Genomic DNA, 25,749 nt, shown 5'->3' on the forward strand with positions numbered 1-25,749 from the left:
CTGACCTCTGACCTCCACTGTGCTGCCCTCTGCTGGCAGGCTGGGTTGACTCTTCCTCCTCCTCCACTTCTGTAGCTCCTCCTGCTCCTGGCTCCTCCTCCTTCACTCCTCCTTCCTCCCTCCGGACACGCTCCCTCCTTCTCCCAACATCCTGCTTAGCATCCTTCCTCGTTTCTTTCAATGTATCTGTCCTTGTTTCCTCGTCAGCTCGTGTTTGTGGTTCCTCCTTTTTCGTGGCTGTGAACACAAACCACTATGTGAACATGAGCCAATCGAAACACTAGGCTATGTGAACATGAGCCAATCGAACTTAGGCGCCAAGAGGCGGCAAGAAAACGCCTAGAGCAGGCGCCTCTTCCTTGTTTTTAGACAGCTGGTGGATGGAAATTACGCTAGTGTGCGGCTTCAACTAGTAACGTCGGCAAAGCGTTTCCCCTTTTTGGGGAAGTAAGTAAGTTGAAGCCGCTGTTAGGAGAATATTAATTCTCCTTTCGTTAAATACAATTAATTCTCTATAATTTTTCATTTCATAATGTGTATTGGGATTTCTATATAATGCTAGAGGTTACTGCATGTGTTGATCCTCACATTCCAACATGTCAAAGTACTCAACCAGGCTTTCCGCGGTCTAAAGGTTTATACTGATAAATAAGGACAAGGTCAGAGGCTCTGGGTGAGAAGGGCCACTGCCGAGCGTATATTATTCGGCTCGGCAGATGGGCACCTTTTTCTCAGGCGCTTATCTTATCGGGCCGGGAGACTCCCTGCTACAACTCATCAATGGGTTCCGGCCTAAACCTGCACTCCTTGTTGGGAGCAAATCAGTTGTAATCTTGTAATTAACAACCTGTCATGTAGGACCACCTCTTTTTGAAGAATCCTGTGTGTTTATATATTCAAACCAAAGTGATTTTGTTCATGTTCATGCGGAGTCTCGTTCTGAGAACTCGTGTCTGCATCATTTTGTACAATCTTACCATGGAATAAATATACCATCTCAGACCAGACCATTTCTCCAAGAGCTTTTAATTGTCATCGTGTGCATAATTAATCTTGGTCTAACAATTGGCGCGGCGAGCAGAGGTCATCCAGGTCACCGCCCTCCAGGCCCTTCGGGTGTTTTGCCGTCGGCTGATTAACCATCTCGGAGGCTTTCTGCCAACCGGCCCCGGACCGCACATAGAAAACAGCGAGGGGGAGCCGCGTTTCCAAACACCCGGAGGGGCCAGGAGCACAGCGGACTGGATCTCAAAAGAACAAACAAGACATGCACACGGTGAGGTTTTTCAAAAAACTATAAATCTTGTTCCTGTGAATCGGGGGGGAATATTTAAGGTTGTAAAGATAAATTGAGTATTAACTCATATGTCGGGACCGTGTTTACATATGTCGGTCTGAACGGAGGTCCGTTTCAGAGGTTAGTCTAATGGTCTGTAAGCATTCGAGGTAGTGGTGAAACAGAGATTATTCTAAGGTCCGCAAGCATTCGAGGTAGAGGTGCTGCGAAGGTCAGTTTTCTGATGGTTAGTTAATGGTCTGCAAAGCATTCGAGGTAGTGGTGCCAGCAGAGGTTAATCTAAGGTCCGCAAGTGTTCGAGGTAGAGGCACGCGGAGGTCAGTCTTAATATTTAAGGTGTTCTTGACACTTTAAGTGACTGAGGGTATTTATGCTTGTTTAACCCACGGTATAACCAGCCTAGCTAAATAAATTTAACTAGAAAAGGTCACTGAGATCGTTATCAGTGAGGAATAAAGATGGGCAACCATCGGTCATCATCAAGATTAGGTGATGAGGGACATGAAATAAAACACGGTCCTGTAGTTTTTTTTAGCTGTCTGTCTGAATGGTATTTTATGGGTTTTTGCAATGGTCGGATAGGGCGTAAAACAGTGAGGGACGCGCTGTATGTGCGTGTTAAAAAGAGCCAAGGGCAATTTATGGGTTTTTCTGAGAAAGGTACACTGAGTGTGAACCAAGTGATTGAACTTGGTGAAAAGCTAACCCAGACAAAGTTAAGTCTCTCTAAGTAAAGAGAGCATAGACAAAGTCAAACAAAATAAAAAGTCCTAAATGTGCAAAGTTGATGCAGAAAGAGGCAGTAACAAGAGAGATACTGGATGAATGTGTAATGTGATCTCCATAAAGAAGTGTTTGCAATGTGGATGAAGGAAGAATGAGTGGATGACGGAGCAGAGCTCAGACAGAGAGAATGATGTGAAAGTGATGTCTAAAATAGAATCGGTGATGGATGAGAATTCGCAACCTCCCTCTTTACATTTTTATGGGAGCCCCTACTCGCATGTGTTTTGTCTGTATCACCTCTGCAGGCACTGCTGCAGATCGACCCAGATCTTGGTTCCCCCCCCCCATACCAGCCATTCTACGCCCTGCCTGCCCTGTCCAGCAAAGCAACCAGCATTCCAGCACGAGCAGAGCCCGCAGCCCTCCCCGCTTCACAGCAGCAGTAACCCCTTCACAACCTATGACGGAAATGGACGTGCATCGTTGGGTTAATGCTTCAGCACCCCAAACGATGCCTCTGCACAAAGTGGACAGCAGCAGCCCTGTCAACACACATGCCTGTGACCTCTGCAACCCCACGGCCTCCTACGCCATATCTCCATATCGACGACCCTGCCCACTCTGGAAGAAACACAGTCTGCACAGATGTGGGCTGCCCTCAGCCTATGGACTTGATTCAACTCAATGACGCAGGCGACGCCCAACGCTCGTCCTGCACTGACATTTCAGACCCAGTGCTGTCTAAACAGTGACAGTACAAAAGGGCACACCAACATATTCGACTAACAGCCTATAGAGGACTGGCACGGTGCCCCGATCACAGGGCGCCTCACAAACGTATCATCTGCCAGGTGCTGGGCCCACCTCAAATGAACTGTATCCTGACCCATGGGCCCAGCAAGAAGAGGAGGATGAAACCAACGTACCACCGGCCGACATGCAGACAGCTGACGACAACGAGAGTGGTGAAAAGGGAGGTGAAAAGAACCAACAGCTGAATGGAGAGCGGCTTGCCCGTTACTGAGGGGGAACAGAGGTCAGGGCCGCACGGGGAGGGGTCAGGCGACTCCAAGGGAGACCACGGAGACCAGGGATGATGGAGATGACGGGCGCTGGGCCGGATTGTCTGGTGAGGGGAGGCGGACGAGAGAGCTGGGGCCGATGCTGCACTGTGCGTTCAGACGTCGAGTCAGTCACAGGTTAAGGTTATGCACTCCATACACCCACTCAAACACTACATAAACACGCTCCAAAAGGCACACATACATCCCCACACAACCTGAGAAATAAAACATGTCCCATGCCGTCACGCAAACAAACATCCTCTGAGCCATTTTCATTGCACTATACCACACTTAAATTGCAATCAAGCAGATCATAATCATGCCTTAAAAACACCACACGCAAACAAACACCCTCTGAAACATGAATCACGACCCCACGCCTCATTTCATTCATACACCCCCTGTGCCATGACAATGCACGACACCACCACTTAAGTCTCACACAGAGAAGATTGTTTTTTATTATTATTACTATGTGTTTTAGAATGTCCCTTGTCCACATATGCCTCACAGTGTTCGTTTATAAACTGCCCATGTATTTTTGACCTGGTGTTCAACTGCAGTTGAGGGAAACAGTACTCAAATGTTTAAAGTAAAAGTATCGATACTGCAAAATAGAGAAAAAGGTACATGTTGTTGGAAAGATGGCGAGAAAGGCCATTTTGTTATGTATTTAATGATACGTATTTACCAATATGAATATGAAAAGCCCAATACCATAATGTCGGAAGGGGCAGCGTCTTAAAGCTGCTTTTGGAAACTAAGGGGTTAAAACAGAAAACTCCAAATACCATTTTGGCGTGTAGAGCCATAAACTATTAAGATAACCTTTGAGTTATCAACTAATCAATCATCTGGACTCTGGAGGAGTCCCGTTGAGGAGAATTTGTAAGAAGGTAATAGAGTACAAGTACTCAAGCCAGGACTGTAAAACCTCATTAAACAAGTGAATATTAACTTTATCTTTAATGTTAATATGTTAAACTGTAAATCTATATTAATATCTTTTAAGGATGAATACTTTAGAGGAAAACTACAATACATTGGTTGCTGTCCCTGTCTGCAGCCCACTGGGGCACACCCCCCACACTCCTATACAGCAACGATGCCCCCAAGTAGAAAACACACACAAGCAGCATTCTAACTGTTGTCTGTATTTCTGTTCAGTCTGAGTAAAAGTATCAGAGTATACCAGAATACCTTAGAATGAGTTTGACACAGACGATGAAGGCCAGGAGAAAACAATACTTTATCTACCCGCCCGCTGGGGGGAAGAATTAATACTATCTGTTTTACGCTGGGGCAGAAATGAGATGTAAACTCATGGCACACAGGGCAAAGTTATTGGGAACATGTAACCAAATCCCACAAAATAACAGATCTACAATAATTCAAAATTATCCATCACATGTACTCATTTTGAGTTTCAGATGGTTTATACATGAGGTTCCAATGTCCTAAATGTATTGTAGTGGTTCAAATATACTACGCTTTGTGATAAATATGAAGCTGGAAGTAACTGAGTTTCAGTATAATATTAGAAATATTGAAGTTTGCTAATAGGCCTAGACAAGTTAGTGAAACTGTGGTTTAAATGTTGACAGAAATGTAGGTGCCTCTCTGAGGCAAATAAATTAATAAATAATGACCATTGTGTCTTTAAGGTAATTAGTAAAATTACATAACATATGTTGCAACTAAAGGGAGGAAGGCCTACAGCTGATTCAAGACACATTTTAACCCCCCATTGTGGTAGGGTACTACCCTACCTATCGATGTGTCAAATTAAATTCATATCTATTCCAGCTGGATGATTCTAAATTAGCTTACACACTGCTACATTTGTGACACGCTCCACAGACATGTTTTCGCACCGGTTATGTTCTTCATAGCCACACGGTGACCATGCTCTGGTGTCTATTATTATTGTTAATATATATGTATATATATCTTTTAGATTAATTCTCTTGTCTTTCTTGGCTGCCTGTGCGTCAACATGCAGAGCAATATATTAACTGTTATCTCATAGGAGTATAACCCCCCCCACGCATCCCTGTGTGCTGCAGGAAAACTGGACTGACTGAGGGGACCGTGCAGGCGTGCACAGCCGTGACTGACTGGCAGGTTATACCAGGATCTTGACATTTTATTTTGTTTTAATTCTCCAACGCTTACACGTATGGCGCAGGCAACATGTGCTTTCCTTGCTTGTTTTATCACACCATTTGACAGGCGGATGCATGCCGACAGTGGCAGACTTTGATGGGCACGTGATCATGACCGCTCCTTGAAAACTCCCATGTCCTCTCTGCTGACATGGCGTCCACCAACAGACGCAGTTTTTATTTACGGCTTTGGTGTTTTTCTACTTTCCTTTTTGTCCGCTTTGTTGACAAAATGAGAAGATCGCAGCTGTGTCTGCTTGTGAGACAGCTGTACTGATTTCAAATTACTTTCTCTACCAATTCTTGACTTACAGATTCCGTATGCTCACTTCCTGCTTGAGCAGAAGAAACCTACTACATCCAGTATCTATAGGTAGGTATTGATTAGGTAAGTTATGCGCAGGCGTCCACATTATTCCATAGGCATACCGCTGGAGCCGACCAGGAGGAAACACCGGAGCAGAGGCCAAACCCTTGGCCTCGGAGCTCATAACATATTTGTTCTGCTATAACTAAAAGTCTTTTCAGGATGAATATTGCCCTGCCCACCCAGGGGCCACAGCTGTCTGCATCTCCAACCTGATGACCTCATATTCAAGGATATCACCAAGATTAAAAATCTCTTCCGCGCCCTATTGACCAGCCCATCGGCAGCATGAGCCCCAGAAAGAGAGACATGGAGTCATGCCACACACTACAAAGGATTCGACCCAGGCCTTCCGGTGATTGGCGGCTTCATCGACGAGGAGATTCGTTTCTACTACAACCAACCTGGCCCAGACCCCTGCCCATCCATCCATCTTCAACCGCTCATCCGTAGTCGGGTCGCGGGAGCAACAGCTCCACCAGCTCACCAGTCAAGGAGCTACGATCTGGCTACGTGGAGCCTTGTTGTCATACACACATAACTGCCTACCTCTGAATGTCTACCGTCTCTACCTCTCATTGGCACAACCTTGCACATGCATACATACACATGCACACCCCCCAACTACCTCTCACTGAACTACCTCTCGCTGGCACGTGCGCACACGCACACACGCCTGTGCAAGCCTCTACTGCACACGGAAGCACTCGTGTACTCATTGGATTTCCACACGCACGCCGACCCGGACGGACCGAACCTAACAATATGTCACTGGGATGAATGGTGTACCTTCTAATGTCTTAATTGATGTTTGCATGCATGTCACATGTCCACCTGTAGCTCTGCCTGGATTTGGTATCTTGTTTATCTGGGTTATGTCAAAGGTGATGAGGGAGCGGGCCACATGGCCACAAATGGTGTTTGAGGGTTTTTGATTCAAAGTGATTTCACAAATGGTGTTTGAGGGTTTTTGATTCAAAGTGATTTCACAAATGGTGTTTGAGGGTTTTTGATTCAAAGTGATTTCACACATAGGGCAAATTAATGGGCGTCTTCTCACTAACCGCATGCCATTTTGTTCTGTTTTTTTCCACAGGCCAGACAATGCTGCTCCCGTGTTGTGGGTTCACTGTCTGACTTTAATCTAACTTAATGCTATACTCCTTTCCTGGGTGTTAGACAGGAGACAGGAAGGTCACTGTCTTCACGATGCCAAATCTTCCTGTTTGATATCTGCAAACAGTGTTTGTTTCCCAGGTGGAGATTTACAATGGACTACTGTACGTAATCAGAATTCTACCTCCCACTAGGTTCCCGGTCTGAACGAGAAATTGTGTTGGCAGCGGGCTAAAGGGAGGCCTGTTGTTGCTGGTGATAAATATGCTGCTAGGGTGATGATTTCATTCGATATAGGAAAACTTGCACTTTGTACGAGGTTGCACCTTTACGTTGGGTACTCGCCCCTCTGGTTGTCTTTTGTGTTCCATTTTTACATTTGGTTATTGTTCAAGTATTTTGATTGTGATGTATTTTGCTTTGCTTGAAAACGTGTGGGTGTCCTCTCTTGGTAAAATCAGCCTGAAATGTCCAGCTGTGGTTGATGTGCTCTTTTGCAACCATTGGGGGGAATTCCACTGATGTGTGTCCTACGGCAATCTCCGTTGTAATTGTATATTCACATTTGATTGTTTAGTTTAAGTTGTTTAAATAAACAAAAGGGAGGATTGTTAGGAGAATATTAATTCTCCTTTCGTTAAATACAATTAATTCTCTATAATTTTTCATTTCATAATGTGTATTGGGATTTCTATATAATGCTAGAGGTTACTGCATGTGTTGATCCTCACATTCCAACATGTCAAAGTACTCAACCAGGCTTTCCGCGGTCTAAAGGTTTATACTGATAAATAAGGACAAGGTCAGAGGCTCTGGGTGAGAAGGGCCACTGCCGAGCGTATATTATTCGGCTCGGCAGATGGGCACCTTTTTCTCAGGCGCTTATCTTATCGGGCCGGGAGACTCCCTGCTACAACTCATCAATGGGTTCCGGCCTAAACCTGCACTCCTTGTTGGGAGCAAATCAGTTGTAATCTTGTAATTAACAACCTGTCATGTAGGACCACCTCTTTTTGAAGAATCCTGTGTGTTTATATATTCAAACCAAAGTGATTTTGTTCATGTTCATGCGGAGTCTCGTTCTGAGAACTCGTGTCTGCATCATTTTGTACAATCTTACCATGGAATAAATATACCATCTCAGACCAGACCATTTCTCCAAGAGCTTTTAATTGTCATCGTGTGCATAATTAATCTTGGTCTAACACCGCGCACTATAGCGGGGTGCAGTACTAAGTTCCGACACGCGTTTTGGTCCGACAGTCATTAGACCGACAACCTACCTCTATCCCTAACCTAACCATAACCACAAGCAGGGGAGCAGCGCATGTTCGAGCGGTAGTCCGACCGTTGTTCCCGCATGTCGGACTAATGCTCCGTCGGAATTACGTTCAGATACCCTATCCTATAGCGTCATTCACCAGCTGTTTAAAACCGGGAAGAGATGCGTGGTCGTGGCGTTTCTTGACACTTAAGTGTGCTTACACTCTACTGACATGAGGTTATTATAATGACGTCATAATGTGTTGACTATACCTGCGTCATATTGGTTGGCGCTCCCTCTCATGGCCTGGGGGCAGAAAGCAGAGGAAAAACAGCCAGGTGGGCAGAGAAGTCAAACAGCTCTTGAGTAAATCTAGTGTTACTGAGAAATAGTGGCTCATATGTAGAAGTAAACATAGTCATCCAAATAATTGGACCCTTTGCCCCCCCCCCCCCCCCCCCCTCCGTTGTTATATAGATTGAATACCTTATGTATGGATGGTAGATGTTTCAGGACCTCTGGGTTCTTGTTTATGGATGGAAGATGGTTTAGGTTAGCTGTAGGAACATCTCCCTCTGGAACACGAACACACACACACACACACACACACACACACACACACACACACACACACACACACACACACACACACACACACACACACACACACACACACACACACACACACACACACACACACACACACACACACACACACACACACACACACACACACCTCTAATCCCCTCAGATGACATGTTTTATGCACTCCATTGTTCCCTTTTCTTCAAAAATAGCAGATGTACAAGCTCACATCCTGGATGATGTCGCTACATACATACCGTGGTTTTGTGTGACATCATCAAGGTGCAACAGGTCCTGAGAGAACCCTGCCGTGATGTCATCATACAGGGACAGTTGAATGATTTCCCCATCAGGACCCATGAGCAGACTGCCCAGAGAGATGCCTGCATGATGAAACTCTGACAACAAACAACTTTTAATTAAAGGCATACACATAGCAAAAAACTACCTTTATAGAGCGTCGCAGTCCGACGAGGGCACCAGAAATTAATTCCCCATTCATTTTTCCATAGACGTTTCAAAAAAAAATAATTAACGACATTTAAAGCCTCGGACAAAGTCAACTCGGATGATGACAAATCATGACAATAAACACAATAGCAAAAATGATGTGTCATGATTTGTCATCATCCGAGTTGGCTTAGTTTGTCCGAGGCGTACTTTCTGAAACGTCTATGGAAAAATTAATGGGGAATTCTCTTCCGGTGCCCTCGAAGGGGGGGGGGGGGCTGCAACGCTCTAGGACCAATGGTTAAGAAAAACTTGTTTTATATATTGTCACTGTAAGGTCACTTGTATGTCGAAAACAGTTAGCCTACTTTTCAGGGAAAATGGAAAAAAGAAGCGGAGCGCTCATTAGCACTTCCCGCATTTTTGACACCCTAATGTTGGTTTCCAAATCGAAAAAAATCTGAAGTAGAGTAGAGCGTTCTTCCGGGTCCTTCAAACGCCACTTAGACAACTTCCATTGAAATGAATAGTGGGGGCAGGGCCGTCCGCTCTCTAGCTTGCAGTAACTCTATGACCCTAGGCGCACGTGAAGCCACGTAGTCGGAGTAATGGGATGTCGGAAGTCCCCCCAATTGGTTCAATTTAAATATTTATAAAACCCACAAACATTAACCAATTTGACGCTCAATTAACTTGTTTAGCTTACTGCCAGAATTTCCCTAGAACTGTCACTGCCATAGTTTTTGAGCGCTTTAACAAATCTTTCAAGACCCACAGAATATTTTGTTCTATCATGAGGTAGGTATGAGATGAACACCCAAATCTCAAATTAAAGATTAAAGAGAGCCCGGGGAGAAAAACACCAAATGACGTACGATACGTCAATGGCAGTGTGTTGGATTGAAATGTCACAATGTGTACTCGTGTAGTATCTGTCACTGTAGTATGATAAAGTAGGACATGACTTTACAAAACAAAAAAGCATGAGTTGAAATATGGAGATATGAAGTTTCTGCCCGTCAGCAACTAAATGTAATATGAAAAGAGCCAATCACACCTCTCAGTTCCGCAGGCAACACCCCTCTCTGGGGGTCACTGGACTCCCAGGCATCCTGGAGGTCAGGTCCTGTTTGACCCCTCCTCCTCACTACACTCCTTAATACTCCTATTGGAGGAAAGGATGGGAAAGATTACAGTTTTGCACAACACACACACACACTTATGCACATAGTGTATACAGCATTGGTATTCTGTAGGCTAAAACAGACAGATTGACAGACCTGTCTTGGTGTCTGTTCTCTCTGGCAGTAAGACGGGCAGCACCAGCACCGTTCCGGGTTGGAGACAAACTCCCTCTGGCTTTCTCGGAGCTTGAACCCCAGACGTGTCTAGACACCCACTGTCCCACGAGGGGTCCTGGTGGTCCCAGGACCTGTCGGGCGAGGGTGGGCCAGTTGGTTTCTGGGGACCATGGTGTATAGGCAGTGGTTCTCAGTGGGACCCTCCCCCACCCCCCACCCCCCAACTAGCACTTGGAATTGTGGGAGTTGAGGCATTACATTTTGTTTGACTGGGTTCCACATTATTGTGAAAATAGCCGATCTACAAGCTCACAGCACTTTCTTATATTATATTATATTTCTTATATTGCTAATATTTGACAATTTGGTCAATGTTTAACCATTCTTAAAATGTGCTTAAAATGTGCTTAAATTGGCACTTTAAATGTGCAGATACCCTGTATACAGTTAATGAATGTATGTTGGTTTGTTTACTGAGAAAACAATGTTGCACATTACGCTAATCATCTGGGGAACTCCCAAAATCGTTTGGTGAGTGGTGACCCCTCTGGTGGTCCCGACCCACAGTTTGAGAACCACTGGTGTAAGTACGAATTACATTTACTCAAGGAATATACTTAAAGGAGCATTCAGTGATTTGGGTGATTTGGAGAAGAAAAACCCGGTCTGCCCCGGCAACAAGATGTGCAGATGCACGCACTACAGGGCAGGCCCCTCTCTATCCTGATTGGATGACCGCTGGGCCACCTAGCCAAAAACGAAACCTAAGGTTGTTTTGACCCCAGGGGTTAACTGGGGACAGGGAGGAACTCCTTATATGGTCAGCACACTGTATAGTAGGGAGGATTATCACAACAAAACAAAAAAATAAGTGATATTTGAATTAAGTTAAATCACTGAATGTACCTTAAACACTTTTGAGCCATTTACTTGATTATTTCCGATACTTTATACTTCCTACATACATCCTAGAGGCAAATATTGTACTTTTTATATCACCCATTTCATACCTGCAGCTATTTAAACAAAGTTTGGACATGTTTTTAAATGTTACTTCTACTTTACTTTTGAATACATGGCTTTTATCTTGTAACAAGGTATTTCTCCATTGTGGTGTTGCTCTTTTTATCGAGTAAAAAACAACAACATCTGAGTACCATTACCTGTGGGGTTGGTCTTCCAGAATGGGTGGGAGCAGGTGGTATTTCAGCCCAGCATCCAGACCAGCTCCAAACTGCTGAAGATCCAACAAACACTTTATTACACATCAGGGATCAGACATCAACATTTATCAGTTCAAGGACTCTTTAGTTGAGAGAGAGATATATATAGAGAGATCGTATTACCTAATAAATATTCGGTGACTATACTTGAAAGGTAAGGAAAATGAAAAGTCGCTAGCATCTAGGGGCTGAAATTCTAAATGATGTATTTACTTAATATGGCAGTAAATGAGTTAAGGTCAGAGGTCATATGATTACCATGTCTATTGGTTCCCCCTGGGGTTGTCGCTGCGAGGTCACAGGGGGGAGGGGCGCACCTGATAGAAAGAAAGGAAGAATGAAAGATCCAATGTAGTTATTATTTTGTCACAAACCCTTGTTATGACATTTTGTTGGTTCAATACCGGCTAAGTAGGGCATTTGTTTAGGAAATAAATATAGCAAATAAACATACACAATATGGAATTATGAAATATGGAGATAGGCCTACAATGTTTCTTGCCCGACAGTAATGACATGAACAGAACATAACATTGGGGCCGGGGCGGCAGTGGTTCGGGGGTAGAGTGGCCGCATGGCAACCAGAAGGTTCCCAGTTCGAACCCGGGCTTCTCCCCCATGAGTTACGAAGTGTCCTTGAGCAAGACGCTGAACCCCTAATTGCCTTGCTTGGTTTCCTCCGCCACCGGTTTATGAATGGGTGAATGTAATGCACAAATCTACTGTATGTAAAGCGCCTTGGATTAAGGCATTATTATATAAATGCCCCATTTACAAAGACTGTCTTACCGGCCATGTGGGCCTGTCTGCTCCCGGCCAGGTGCCCTCCATAGTAAGTGACGTGGGACAGCCGACTGTTGGTCCAGGATGAGTCCACGGTGGCCGTGTTCAACACACACACACCGTGGTCCTCCATGTCAGAAGCCTGGTTCTGGTCCTCTGTGTCAAAACCCTGACTTTGGTCTTCCATATCAATGCAGCTGTGATTCAAATCCGCTCCATGTTGATCTGTAGCGCCTGTCTTCATGTACACACAGTACACGTCACCTCCTGCTCTAAGACGAGAATACTGACAGGAGACGAGATGAGAGGAGGGATAAAATGAAGGAAAGAGAGTGGTGGAGAAAAGAGTATACTTTAAGAATACAAAACACAAATGACAGCAACGTGAAAATTAAAGAGAGTCACACTTGATGTGCTTAAAGGATCACCTCAGACCTCACCCATTTTCATATCATCATACAATTGGTACTTACTTACTAACAATATTCATTATAATATGGTAATATCTTTGTCTACTCTGTGTCTCAGAGGAGGGCTGTAGACAGTTCAAACCTGCCTACCAGTGGCATCATCGGTAGGCAGGTTTCCAGCAAGGGCGATTTTTTTAATTTAAATGAATGCAGACAACAATGGCTTCTATTATAGCATGGTAACTTTCCAGGGAGAGAACGCCTGCAGTTCCTGTACCAGTGGCGTATCCAGGAATTACGTTTTGGGCAGGCAAGATCATGTGTTAAATTGTCGTCTCCCCGCGCACAATCGTAGCACTAAAGGTTTTCAAAGAGATATACCTGCCAGACGAGTAGGATACAAAGGCTGAAAGGCATGCATTTACATTCCAATGGGTGATTGGGGGTCGCGCTCTACCGCAACGGCCAATCAGCTGTCCATTAATAGTTCTCAGGTCTTGTTTTTGTCTTCTTTTTTCTCATTGTATGGCTTTTGGCCAGGCCAGAAATGGATTTGGATAGGCGGACGCCTGCCCTCGCCTTATTGTAGATACACCTCTGTCCTATACATATGAGCTTGGATTCCTCATTGATGGTGTCACTGGTAGGCGTGTTTCTGAACTGCTCACAACCCTCCTCTGAGAGAGAGGCCGAGTGGAAAGCAATGGTACCATATTATAATGAACATTATTAGTGAGGACCAATTCTGAAGATAGGTTTGGAAATGGATCAAGTCGTCCTGTAACAGATGTAGGGGTGAGTCTATGAGTTCACTTTAGACCGCTTGCGTTGTCCAAACTAAAATAATCCTCACATTCGTTTAATTTATCCTAACCCAATTTTGTCCCAGTTTGGATGAGTAGCAGATCACCTGAGGCTGTGCTGGTTCACCTGGGGACCTTTGTCCGTGGCCTGGCCCAGGATGGAGCACTCTTTGTGGAATAGAGGTCCTCCTGGATGTATGGAGAACCAGCCCTGGATTAAGCTCTGTGAGTGGGATGGGGTTGTTTAGTTAACAAGAATGAATGAAATCAAATAACACAAACCAGAATATGAAATAAATACATTTTTAAAAACACATTTTAGTTAACTGAAATAAAATAAAATCACACCTGTGTGAAGTGAGGGGCGCTCTTATCATCATACATCATCATGACATAACATTCGTAACATAACAGTCTATTTGCTCAGACACATATGACGTAAATTCTCCATTCATTGTCAATGGGAATTTAATCTTTGTGTAGGACAGAAATAGTTGATTTGCTTGTCCACATATGACGTAAATTCTCCATTCATTGTCAATGGGGGGGGGGGGGGGGGTCATGCTCAGACATCAGCTGCTGCAGGGATCAATAGGTCCTACTCAGGCATAGCTGCAGGGGCCAATAGGTCGTACTTGGACATACACACACTCAGTCACTCCCAGGAGTGCTTGGCACCGTTCAAACAGCTACAAAAACTGAAACTTTGTGCTAACTAAAATCATATAGAAAATGTCCTTAGTTTTAGTCTTTGTCAAAAAATCTACAGAAATATCAGAACAGCTAATCTAAAAGCTCACAATGTGTCATGATGCGACGTGTAGATCTGCTAATTATTTTTTATGACCTTGTTGAATCTTACCCCTGACTAATCCTTATTACAAAAAAACAACTAAAACAAACCAAAATAAAAGTCATCATTTTCACAAAGATAGTAAAAATAAACAACATTAACGTGAAATTGAAAACATTAGGCTATTCAAGAGGATTTATTTTTTAATGAAGTAGAAATTCAAAACTATAATAACCTTGTTGTTGGACATCCGTCACAGAAGTGTGCAGGATTTCTGGTCCAGGGTGGAGCTCTGTGTCTGACATAGCAGTCCTGGATGTATGGAGCAGATCGAGGCATCAGGAGATACAGTGGCATTCCGACTATTTAGCTTCCACATGCGGTTAGAGTTAGGGACAGGATTAGTAATGCTGCAAGTCGGAATGACGATGCGGCGGAATAGCGGGCTTCGGAATGCCTTCGTGTAACCATGGTTAGCCAAACAGTTTTGTTTGATGGGCAGAACATAGCCATTAAACACAAATGTTTGGTCAAACCATGTGACGTCCATTGGAAAAGCATTGAGGCGGCAATCAAACACAGACAGAACACAGAACATGCATTCTGCATGTGTGTATGGGGCCTATGTGTGTATGAGGCCTGACAGAATACCTGGAGGACCTCGACTTTGCGGATAATGTTGCACTACTCTCACATGGGTTAATAATGCGGATAAACAACAAACGCACAAATCCTATAAACATCGAGGACCAGACACTAGAAGAAGTGGACGAATTCACATATAATTCGCAATAACCAAACAGGCATTAACATGGAACCCACAAGGAAAACGGAGCAGAGAGAGACCCAAAAACCTGGAGAAGGAGCACAGAGCTTGATGTTAAACAGAAGGGACTGACGTGGAAACAGCTGGAGAGGATGGCACAAGACAGACGAGGGTGGAAACGACTCAACAATGCCCTATATGTTCTGAAAGGAATATAACGGCCTAATTAAGTAAAGTATGAACATTTGTCAAGACGGAAATGATTATGATGATTATGCAACATAATCGCAATCATCTCAAATAGTTGCGATCACACAGTTATGGAATAATTATTGTGACAGGCCTACCCAGTCTGTGGTTCAGTCCTCCTGTATGTGTGCAGGATGTCTGACCCAGGACGAGAGTCTGTCTGTGGGATATCAGTCGTGGATGTTTGGAGGACCAGCTCTAACCTGATTAACCTCCGCGCCTTGTGCCCCTGATGCTCCTGCTCCACATCTGTCAGGAGACACACGTGGATTCTTTGTTTTCATGTATTCAAACTCCAAGCAACAACACGTACTCTCACTCCCAAAACCAACTGCAGTGACTTCTGTGGGGCAAATCTGACAAGACGGAAAACGTTTGACGTAACGGGGGTCCCCTGCCGAATGTTGCGATGTCCGTTCAGTCGACTCAGGCAGAATATTGTCCCCCGAGACGTCATACGTTTGCCATGTGGTCAAAGCCGCCCCAAGCCGCCACCTGTTTGTCGTCTTGAGAGAGAGAATACGTTACTACCAGCTGTTTACTTTCATTTAAGTGGCTACTGTAATGATATATAATTAACCAAAAGTTATTATCCATCCATCATTTTACCTCCATGGTATTTCTGTCCATGGGGTCTCAGAGGTTGCGGCTCAGGTGGGTCAGAATTGGAGTCCTGTGGGACCCGGTGAGGTCTGAGATGGAGCCTGGACTGGCGGGGTGAAGTTCTGGGTGTTCTGGGGCATGGAGGTGGGGTGCTGGGTGGTCTGGGGCAGAGAGGTGGGGTGCTGGGTGGTCTGGGGCAGGGAGGTGGGGTGCTGGGCGGTCTGGGGCAGGGAGGCAGACTCTGTATAGGTGTGGGTGGGCAGCCATGGTGCAGGAAGGTGGGGAAGGGCAGGAGGAAGGGAACGGGATGAGAGACTTCTGCTCTGAACTGTGAAAGAGTGAGAGAGATGGATATAAACAGAAGCCAAATTCCAATACAACACTTGCAAACTCCATCTGCGACTTATGTGCCATTTAGATGACAACCAGGAAAATAAAATAGATGTGCCTTCTGTATAGACGGAAACAGCATTGTCGGGGGTTGAAACCACAAAAGGTTAAACACCCTTCCAGAGTGGAAATCTTTGAAAAGGCTCTGCTTCACGTCTCCGTATAAATGGTAAAACGCTGTGATGTCTTGGCTCATGTTAGCTCACGCAGCGATTCGCGAATGATGTAGCCTAAACAAACAGCTGTGATAGGAAGTAGTAGGGAAGTGGTTCTATGCGTGACTGATCTATCTGGCAATTATGCATCACCACGACCTAGCCACCTGGGATGGCATGCACACGGACGGCTGTGGCTCAGGAGGTAGAGCAGGTCGTCCAATGATCCATGGGTCAGCGGTTCGAATCCCGGCTCCTCCTGTCTACATGTCGAAGTGTCCTTGGGCAAGACACTGAACCCCAAATTGCTCCCGATGTACTGGTTGGTACCTTGCATGGCTTCCGCCGCAATCGGTGTATGAATGGGTGAATGTAATGCACAATCTATGTAAAAGCGCCTTGGATAAAGGCGCTATATAAATGCACCATTTACACTACAGCATTTTTAGTCACTGTTGCATCTCCTTCTAAGCGCAGAATGAAAAGTGAAAACGCAACAGCACTTTGCAGTTTTGTCGTCTAAACGTAGCAAGGACTCAGGAGGTGAGGATTAGTTGTGAGTCCAGAGCAATCATGTAGTAGCCACATTCCAATACGTTTCTGCCTACTCACTCCTCGTTCTGGACGCAAAGTTTTTCTTTTGAAAATGCTTGTGAATTGAGCTGTATGACGTGCATCCTAGCTCCCAACACCTATACACAACAAACCGTACCAAAGTTCTATTTGTACTCTCTCAGAGTAATGGGGATCCTTGAAATTACAAAGTTTGAGAACCACTGTGCTACACTAAATGTACAGTATATTGGACTGGAAGACAGTGTGGAGTGAGCAGAAATTAAGGTATTGGAATTAATTTAGTCTTATGCTTCTACCTGCTTGTTGCCGTAGGTCAAGATGGCTGCCGTCAGCTCCCTTAAGGTGCTCAGCTGCTGCTGATCCACTTCCTGTCTGGCCTGCTGCAAGCCCTCCCTCCTTCTGTTCCTTGTCTTTGATTGGTAGGCGGTTGCCAGGGAGACCAGGTCCTGGAAGCCGAGGAAGACATTCTGTTACAGTGGTTGAGTGTTGACTATATTTGTATAATCTCCAATACCTTTAATAATAATGTTGTAGCTACTTTTGATGCAATTTATATCAAAGTAAAGCTATACTGTAGCTTTGCAATTAAAGAAAAGTTATTTTTTATATAATCATAGTCAGATCAACATATGGAATGAATTCTGTACTGGCCACGGATATATGGAGCGTGTCTTGAGTGTACAGGGTTTGATGAGGTCAGATAAACAGGAATGTCAGAAGGTATGGTAATTTTATTTATAAAGCGCCTTTCAAAACAGTTGTTACAAGGTGCTGTACAATAAAAATAATAGGAATAAAACAAGAACATCACAATCAAAGATAAACCAACAATGAAATAAGAAACAGAGCAGCAAAGACGGTACCTAGAAATAGATAAAAACAGAACAATACATAGAAATCAACAAAAGATTGAGACAATCACTGGAGCAAACCAAAATGTTTGCGGTACAAATGATTTTAAGTAGCTTCTTAAAAATCTCAACAGACACTGCATTTCTCAAGTAGAGTGGTAAGTCATTCCACAGCGTAGGAGCAACAAATGAGTAAGCTCGATCTCCTTTGGTTCGCAGCTTAGTGGCGGGGATAATGAGAAGACCTTTGTCTGAAGACCTAAGGTGTCTCATATTTACCTTAGGGTGCACCAGTTCACTTAAATAAATAAACAGTCTAGCAGCTGCACAGGTTGGAGGCGGTGTATAGAGGAGCGACTCAAAGTTGTAAACAAAGAATTACAATAGTCTAAGCGGGACGAAATAAAAGCGTGGATAAGTTTTTCCAGGTCTTGTGGTGTTAATAACGTCTTAATTTTGGCAATGTTTCTCAATTGGAAAAAACATGTTTGTACAACCTTTTTTATATGTGGTTCAAAATTAATTTCGTGATCAAATAGAACACCTAGATTTTTTGACACCTTTGTGAAATTTGCTGTTATACCCATAGATTGCTGTATTTCATAGTGGGTGCTCTCGGGTCCTATAATTAGGATCTCAGTTTTGTCAGGGTTTAGCTGTAAAAAGTTTTGGGACAGAACAGGTCAGCTCCATATATGGAGATCTAAGGGTGGCAGCGGGGGTAATGTCTTGAGTGTACAGCGTTTGATGAGGTCTGGCCATATATGGAGCCATTGGAGCGTGTCTTGAGTGTACAGGGTTTGATGAGGTCAGATCAACATATGGAATTGGAATGTCAGAACAGGTCAGCTCCATATATGGAGATCTAAGGGTGGCAGCGGGGGCAGTATACAGGATATGATGAGGGACCAGGTAGGGCCGGGCCTTAATTTCCGGGCCTGTTGAGAACTCTACTAATAACTTTGGGGCGGGCCCGTCTATAATTTGAATGGACAGGTATCAGTCAAAAGGGAGACATCGAAGAGGAAGGACGGGTGGGGTAGGACTGATCAACATATGTAATGTGAGAACAGGTCAGCTCCATATATGTCAGATGCAGAGTTGCTGGCCGGCTCCATATGATCTAGGCGATGATCCAGTCTTCTCCATGTATGTCTATCCAGGGTTTGATGAGGTCAGTGTCGTGATCTTCATATATGCGGAGACGGCATGGAGGCGTGACACGAGGTGTGACACAATGCACTGACTGACTGACTGACTTTTCATAGTAAACGCGACCTATGGTCGCAATAAAATTACATATTATATTACATATCATTTTGCCCCCCTAACTTCCATAAATGCTATTTCATAAATGCTAAAGTGATTTTTGACAAAACCAGCTAACTCCATTGGATTCTCAAACTGTCTGCTAAAGACAGCTAATTCCACAATAAATCTGACAATAAAGTCACAATACCAACTTTTAACAATCTTCATTTAAAAAAGCGCGCACACACGCACACACACCTGTGAGTAGAGGATCAGGGGTCCTTTGCGTGTGCTATAGGTCTTCGGAGGGGCGGGGTCTAGCCCACCCAGCAGGCTACCGCTATTGGAAAGCCGCAGCAGGGAACCATGTGACCTCCAGATGTAGTAATCCTATTGGTCGAGAGGGTGCAAGGTGAAGGCTTAATTTGAATACTCTTTGAACAGGAGCATACTTGAATTAAGTTGAATAAAAGTAATCCAGTGCAGTGATAGGTCGTTGAGACATGGAAGAAGGTTAATTTTATAATTCCCGGGACCCCCTTCATTCATTCTGTAACAGTAATTAATTCTGCTCCTTTAAATCAGTGCTTCCCAAACTTTTTCATGTCAAGGACCCCCAAAATGATGGACGGACCCCCCGATTTGAAAATATATGCCATAAGACATACCAAAGTCATATACTCACAGGCCTCTGGGGCTGGCCCCATTGGCCCGTCTGTACCTACAGGCCTCTGGGCACTGGCCCCATTGGCCCGTCTGTACCTACAGGCCTCTAGGGGCTGGCCCCATTGGCCCGTCTGTACCTACAGGCCTCTAGGGGCTGGCCCCATTGGCCCGACCTCTTTCTGTCCAGTGTTGGGCGTTACAAAAACTGAAACTATACATTCTCTCAGGTTATCCTCGTGACACATTCTGTATCTTAGAGGGAATGATTTACAGTACATATTTACGTACCGTACTATGACATAAATGTAATGTTCTATAAAGTAACAATGTAATTCAGGGGTGCCGTGGATTCAAAAAGTTATTTACTGCATGATGGGGTGACCCAGTGGCGTATCCAGGAATTACGTTTTGGGCAGGCAAGATAAGTGTTAAATGCCGTCTCCCCGCGCACAATCGTAGCACTAAAGGTTTTCAAAGAGATATACCTGCCAGACGAGTAGGATACAAAGGCTGAAAGGCATGCATTTACATTCCAATGGGTGATTGAGGGTCGCGCTCTACCGAAACGGCCAATCAGCTGTCCATTAATAGTTCTCAGGTCTTGTTTTTGTCGTCTTTTTTTCTCATTGTATGGATTTTGGCCAGGCCAGAAATGGATTTGGACAGGCGGACGCCTGCCCTCGCCTTATTGTAGATACGCCTCTGGGGTGACCTGTGACAAAACAGTTTGAGAACCACTAGTCTAGACGTGTGTCGTATACCTGTGGTGTGTAGCAGACGTCTAGACGTGCGTCATGGCATCCTGTGTTTTTGTGGGAGAACACGACCCGTCCACAGCCTCTACTCAGAGCTGAAAGAGTTAAATCCTTCATTCTGAGTCTCTGAAACACAACATACATCATCATATCCATACAGTATACAACTCATTAAGGATGCATTTTTAAAAAAAATTAACAGTGTTAAATAGCTCTTTATTGTGAGAGTAATCATTGCTATATTATTTGTTCAGTAACAGTGTTAAATAGCTTTTTATTGTGAGATAAATCATTGCTATAGTATTTGTTCAGTAACAGTGTTAAATAGCTCTTTATTGTGAGAGTAATCATTGCTATAGTATTTGTTCAGTAACAGTGTTAAATAGCTCTTTATTGTGAGAGTAATCATTGCTATAGTATTTGTTCAGTAACAGTGTTAAATAGCTCTTTATTGTGAGAGTAATCATTCCTATAGTATTTGTTCAGTAACAGTGTTAAATAGCTCTTTATTGTTAGAGTGTTTGTTCAGTAACAGGGTCATTGCTATAAAGTGTATATGTTTGCTTTTTTTGAGTGGTGTAAACCACTCCTACAACTGGCTTTTGTGTGCAGAAAAAAATGAGCATGGTTGCTATGTTCAAAATAATTTCTGACGTAATTAAATCACACCCGGGTGAACTGGATGACCGTAGCAACCATGCTCATTTTCTCTGCACAAAAAAAGCCAGTTGTGAAATCACATCCGGGTGTGATTTCATTACGTCAGACATTACGTCAGACCACAGCTGATCATGCTATATAAAACCTTACACCACTCAGTTCACACGGGTGTGATTTTTTAAGTATATTTTGATGCTAATGCTTTTGTAGCCAACTTTTACTCAAGTCCAATTTGAATACAGGACTTTTACTTGTAAACAGATTAGTCTTGTGTTGTGGTATTGATACTTTTACTCAAAACTCTTTTTTCATGAATGAATTTCCTAATTTGTCAAACAAAACTGTCATGTATGCAAGGTCACACCGTGTAACTTCACGACATGTCATGATAGTAGATCAACACTTTTTAACATTTTGAAAGTAGGTTTCCACATTCCACCCAACAGTGACGATATACAATACAAGCTCTAGAACTACTGTACAAGCTAGTACTGTCTGTCTGTCTGTGTCATGAGACTATAAATGTTTTATTTCTAGTTACATGTAAGTCTCGTACCTGAGATTTGCTCTCAAAGACGTTGTGGCGCTCGTCCTCTGCACTCTTTCTCTCTCTCTGTGTGTGTGTGTGTGTGTGTGTGTGTGCGTCAGCTGATGCCAAGGTAACACAAACACAGCCACTTTGACTCCATCCCTAGCAACAAGACCTCAAAACACACAACACACACATGCTGAGAGCATAGCAACAATTAAAGCCTGTGTGCGTGCGTGCGTGCGTGCGTGTGTGTGTGTGTGTGCGTGCGTGCGTGCGTAAATAATAAATAATATATTGTATGCTCAGAGTTGTTCTTCATATGGGCACTATAGGCCAATTGATTGATTTATTAAACTCATGTTTATTCATTTTATTAAGAGTAAACAAATAAACTACCATCATGCAAAATGTTGGGAAAAATAGTTTATATCGAGGTGCTCAGATGTCATATTGTGCTCACCTATCTGGGGCTCAGTGGAAGGTGTAGTGGATGTTGGGGGTGGGGCTCAGTGGAAGGTGTAGTGGATGTTGGGGGTGGGGCTCAGTGGAAGGTGTAGTGGATGTTGGGGGTGGGGCTCAGTGGAATGTGTAGTGGATGTTGGGGGTGGGGCTCAGTGGAAGGTGTAGTGGATGTTGGGGGTGGGGCTCAGTGGAAGGTGTAGTGGATGTTGGGGGTGGGGCTCAGTGGAAGGTGTAGTGGATGTTGGGGGTGGGGCTTAGTGGAAGGTGTAGTGGATGTTGGGGGTGGGGCTCAGTGGAAGGTGTAGTGGATGTTGGGGGTGGGGCTCAGTGGAAGGTGTAGTGGATGTTGGGGGTGGGGCTCAGTGGAAGGTGTAGTGGATGTTGGGGGTGGGGCTCAGTGGAAGGTGTAGTGGATGTTGGGGCTCAGTGGAAGGTGTAGTGGATGTTGGGAACGTCCACATCTGAATGCGAGAGACACATCACAAACACCAGGGTCGTGACGTGCTCCTCCAGCGGCTTCCTGGACACCTCGGCAACCAGCTCCGTCATGGGCAGCTCCAGTCTCCTCTCCAGTTTGTCTGGGTCCATAAACGACGCGTAAACCATGGAGTTTCCCTGGCTGAGTATGGTGATCTCCAGCTCGTGCTCCGTCCTGAAGTAGTCCAGGAACTGCCTGAGTGTCATCTCGTCGCCGCCGGGCCGCACAAGTCCCCGGACCTCGAAGCGATCCCACAGCGTCCAGGTGGTCTGGTGGTACGTGCGGCGGGTCGCGGCGATGGGATCGCTGAAGGTGAAGAACGGCAGAGCCAGGTTCATGAAGCTGTTCTTGAAGGACTCCAGCCTCTGGTGTCCCTGAACCACCTTGATGAGCTCCAGGCTCACCAGACCGGCCACCGAGGCCGTGGTGGTGGCGATGGCCGGCACGATCTTGCCGGCGATCAGTTTGCTCTTGTGCCGATCGGCTGGTGGGATGTCGTAGTTCTCCGCCCTCAGGTTGGACGCTGCCATGACGAAGTCTATGTGGCGGTTGGCGTCGTCGTCTTTCTCGAAGTCGATGGGGTGGAGCGTGAACCGGCAGGACGAGCGGGCGGACGAGAGGAGCATGATCAGCTCCTCCAGGGCGGAGTCGTCAGAGACAGATGCGGCAGAGTTCTCCTGCGGATCTTCTTCAACAGAATCGTGGATGGTAACACCGGAGCGAGGGCGGAAGGTCGCAACGCTGACATCCTGCAGGATCCTGGTGACGGCTGCACGGTCGTCGCTGCCGGACAGACCGTAGGTCTGGGCGAACAGGTTGGCCGTTGCCATCACGTAGTCTAGGTGCAGCTCGTTGTCGGCGCTGTAGTCGTGGGCATGCGGACATCTCTTTGGGCTGGCCCAGAACGGGGCGCCGGAGCTGGTGAGCTGATCCGGGGGGATGTTATGTAACAGCTGGTGGATTTTGTCACTGTATTCACACTGCCAGTGGTTGCGTGCCCAGGACACACAGTCGGCCCAGCCTCGGGGACGGTCTGTGACCAGGCACCGGTACACCACATCCAGCACCTCCAGAGGCTGAGCTCCGGGTAGTTTCAGAGTGTCCATGAAGTTGGGGTCTGTTAGGTACTGAATGGCCTTTTCCGATGGTTGCTTGAACAGTCCATCAAACTGTTCGCGGGCCCAGTGTAGCGTATGTTCGATGACGTTAGGGAAATTCCTGACAGTGCAGCTGGGGATGGTCTTCTCGGCGGGGTCGTGGCTGGAACTGTAGTCCTCTGTGAGGAAGGGGATGACCACCTGCACATTGGCCTTGGTGCCCAGAGTGCCGGACTCTAGCAGAGGCTTGTAGTAGTGCACGCATTGGCCGTCCACATACTTGCGTGTGCTGACGTTATCCAGCGCGTTGGCCACGCCGTCGAGCCCCTCGAAGAAGTGGTCATCGTAGATCCTTTCGCTTTCGTACCCCACCATGTTCTGGTGAGCAGTGATGTTCATGGACGGGTTCATCTTCTTCACCGCCGCGGCTGCCGTGTCGCTCTTCATCTCGCCGACGTCCGACGGTCTGTAGAGGAACTGCCTGTTTAGGTTGGACTTCTCTATGGTGTCCATGTCCGTGACGATGACCTCCCCGCTGCCTCCGCTGGCCAGTCCCATCATGGCAAAGTTCTTCATCAGTTCGCAGCCAATGGCGCCGGCCCCGACAAGGAAGTAGCGTTGTTTGGCGAGTGCGTCCTGCAGCTTGGTGCCAAACACCGCGATCTGCCCATCATAACGGCACTTCCTCGGAGCGCAGTCCTCCTCTGGGAGCACGTCTTCCCCTTCAGGCAGGCACTCCAAGGCGTCAAAGTAAAGCCACTGCATGAGCGGTGTGAACTTCCCCGTGCATGCCTTCATCACTTCCTGTGCGGCCAGTCCACCAATGAAAGCGTTGACGGGTGCCAGGTCACCTGCGGAGACGAAGGCCATTGCCTTGATGATAGCTTCATCGAGCTTCTCTACTTTAGCTAAGCCCATCTGGGCAGAGTGTACATCCTGAGCCAATGTCACCAGCTCGTCACCGTCAGCCTGGTTCCAGGGTTTGGGAAGGCGACCGTTCTTCGCTTGGAAGGCGTGAAGAGCCTGGAAGGCGATGTGCAGCTGTCCTGGACGATCAAACTTAGCATAGTCTGTCACGGTGAACTCTGGCTCAGCCATGGAGGCAGAGAAGGATTTGAAAGAAACTTTTTTGGGCATCTTGACCTGGGTGACGATCCCCCCGCTCAGATAGTCAGAAAAGTCTGTAATGTCGCAACAGATGCTGAAGGAGTCTGGATGCAGACACTTGATTTCAACGGGCGGGCAGCCATTGAGCTCCGTCATGCCCTTGACCTCGGAGAAGGTGACGTAGTCTCCGCTCTCGAACCCATGGCGATCTTCCAGACATGTCACAATGCCGCCGGCGGTGTCCTTGGTTACAATGGAAACCAGGGCGGTCAGAGGCTGCTCTCCGTTGGCGTCGTACACCGTCATCTCCTCGCCAAAGTCGCAGAACAGCTGGCCGAACAGCCCCCGGGTGTCAGCGACCACCAGCTTCACCCCTCTGCGGTGGCAGAGCTCTCCTACCTGCTGCTGCTCCTCCAGTGTGGAGTCTGTGAGCACCACCACCTGGAAGCCCATTAGGTAGTCCTCTGTGAGCGCCGCAGCGGTGTGCGCCGCCACAGGGACGTAGCTGTTGAGCTCGGCCAGGCGCCGCTGGCTCACCTCGGCCCGGTTCTTCCCCAGGTCCTCCTCCCGCAGGTAGAACTGCGAGGAGAGGTCTCGCCACTCGGCCACGCCCCGGTCGTGCACGGCCACGCTCTTGACTCCTCCCAGGATGATGTTCTTGGCAATCTCCACGCCGAGGCCTCTCATGCCGGAGACGAGGACGCTGGCAGTCTGCATGCGCATCATTGCGTCATGGCCGAGCACGTATAGCTGTCTGGAGTACAGGCCTTCGTCCAGATCTGCGGTTCTTCCGGTCTCAGCCAT

General features: G+C 46.0%; 2 protein-coding genes across 2 annotated transcripts in view; both read right to left on the reverse strand.

Moving 5' to 3' along the window:
• The window catches only part of kiaa2012 (KIAA2012 ortholog), a gene marked incomplete at its 5' end in the record, with an annotated part of 35,048 nt that extends 15,153 nt beyond the window's left edge, over positions 1-19,895 (reverse strand). The window contains 15 exons of the mRNA XM_079517766.1: positions 6-237; positions 8,272-8,305; positions 8,486-8,574; positions 8,842-8,982; positions 10,092-10,199; positions 10,315-10,466; positions 11,499-11,572; positions 11,817-11,875; positions 12,348-12,627; positions 13,662-13,777; positions 14,583-14,659; positions 15,461-15,611; positions 15,972-16,293; positions 17,383-17,532; positions 19,857-19,895. Coding sequence (XP_079373892.1) covers positions 6-237; positions 8,272-8,305; positions 8,486-8,574; positions 8,842-8,982; positions 10,092-10,199; positions 10,315-10,466; positions 11,499-11,572; positions 11,817-11,875; positions 12,348-12,627; positions 13,662-13,777; positions 14,583-14,659; positions 15,461-15,611; positions 15,972-16,293; positions 17,383-17,532; positions 19,857-19,895 — 2,024 coding nt within the window. The remainder of the gene's footprint in view (positions 1-5; positions 238-8,271; positions 8,306-8,485; positions 8,575-8,841; positions 8,983-10,091; positions 10,200-10,314; positions 10,467-11,498; positions 11,573-11,816; positions 11,876-12,347; positions 12,628-13,661; positions 13,778-14,582; positions 14,660-15,460; positions 15,612-15,971; positions 16,294-17,382; positions 17,533-19,856) is intronic.
• Positions 19,896-22,686: 2,791 nt separating this feature from the next.
• Positions 22,687-25,749, reverse strand: LOC306934945 (ubiquitin-like modifier-activating enzyme 1; the record flags this gene model as incomplete). Its single annotated transcript, XM_079517767.1, has 1 exon — positions 22,687-25,749. One exon carries the CDS (start codon positions 25,747-25,749, stop codon positions 22,687-22,689), a length of 3,063 nt encoding a protein of 1,020 aa, XP_079373893.1.

The sequence above is a fragment of the Electrona antarctica genome, assembly GCF_951216825.1.
Source record: "Electrona antarctica genome assembly, chromosome: 13".
Classification (NCBI taxonomy): Eukaryota; Metazoa; Chordata; class Actinopteri; order Myctophiformes; family Myctophidae; genus Electrona; species Electrona antarctica.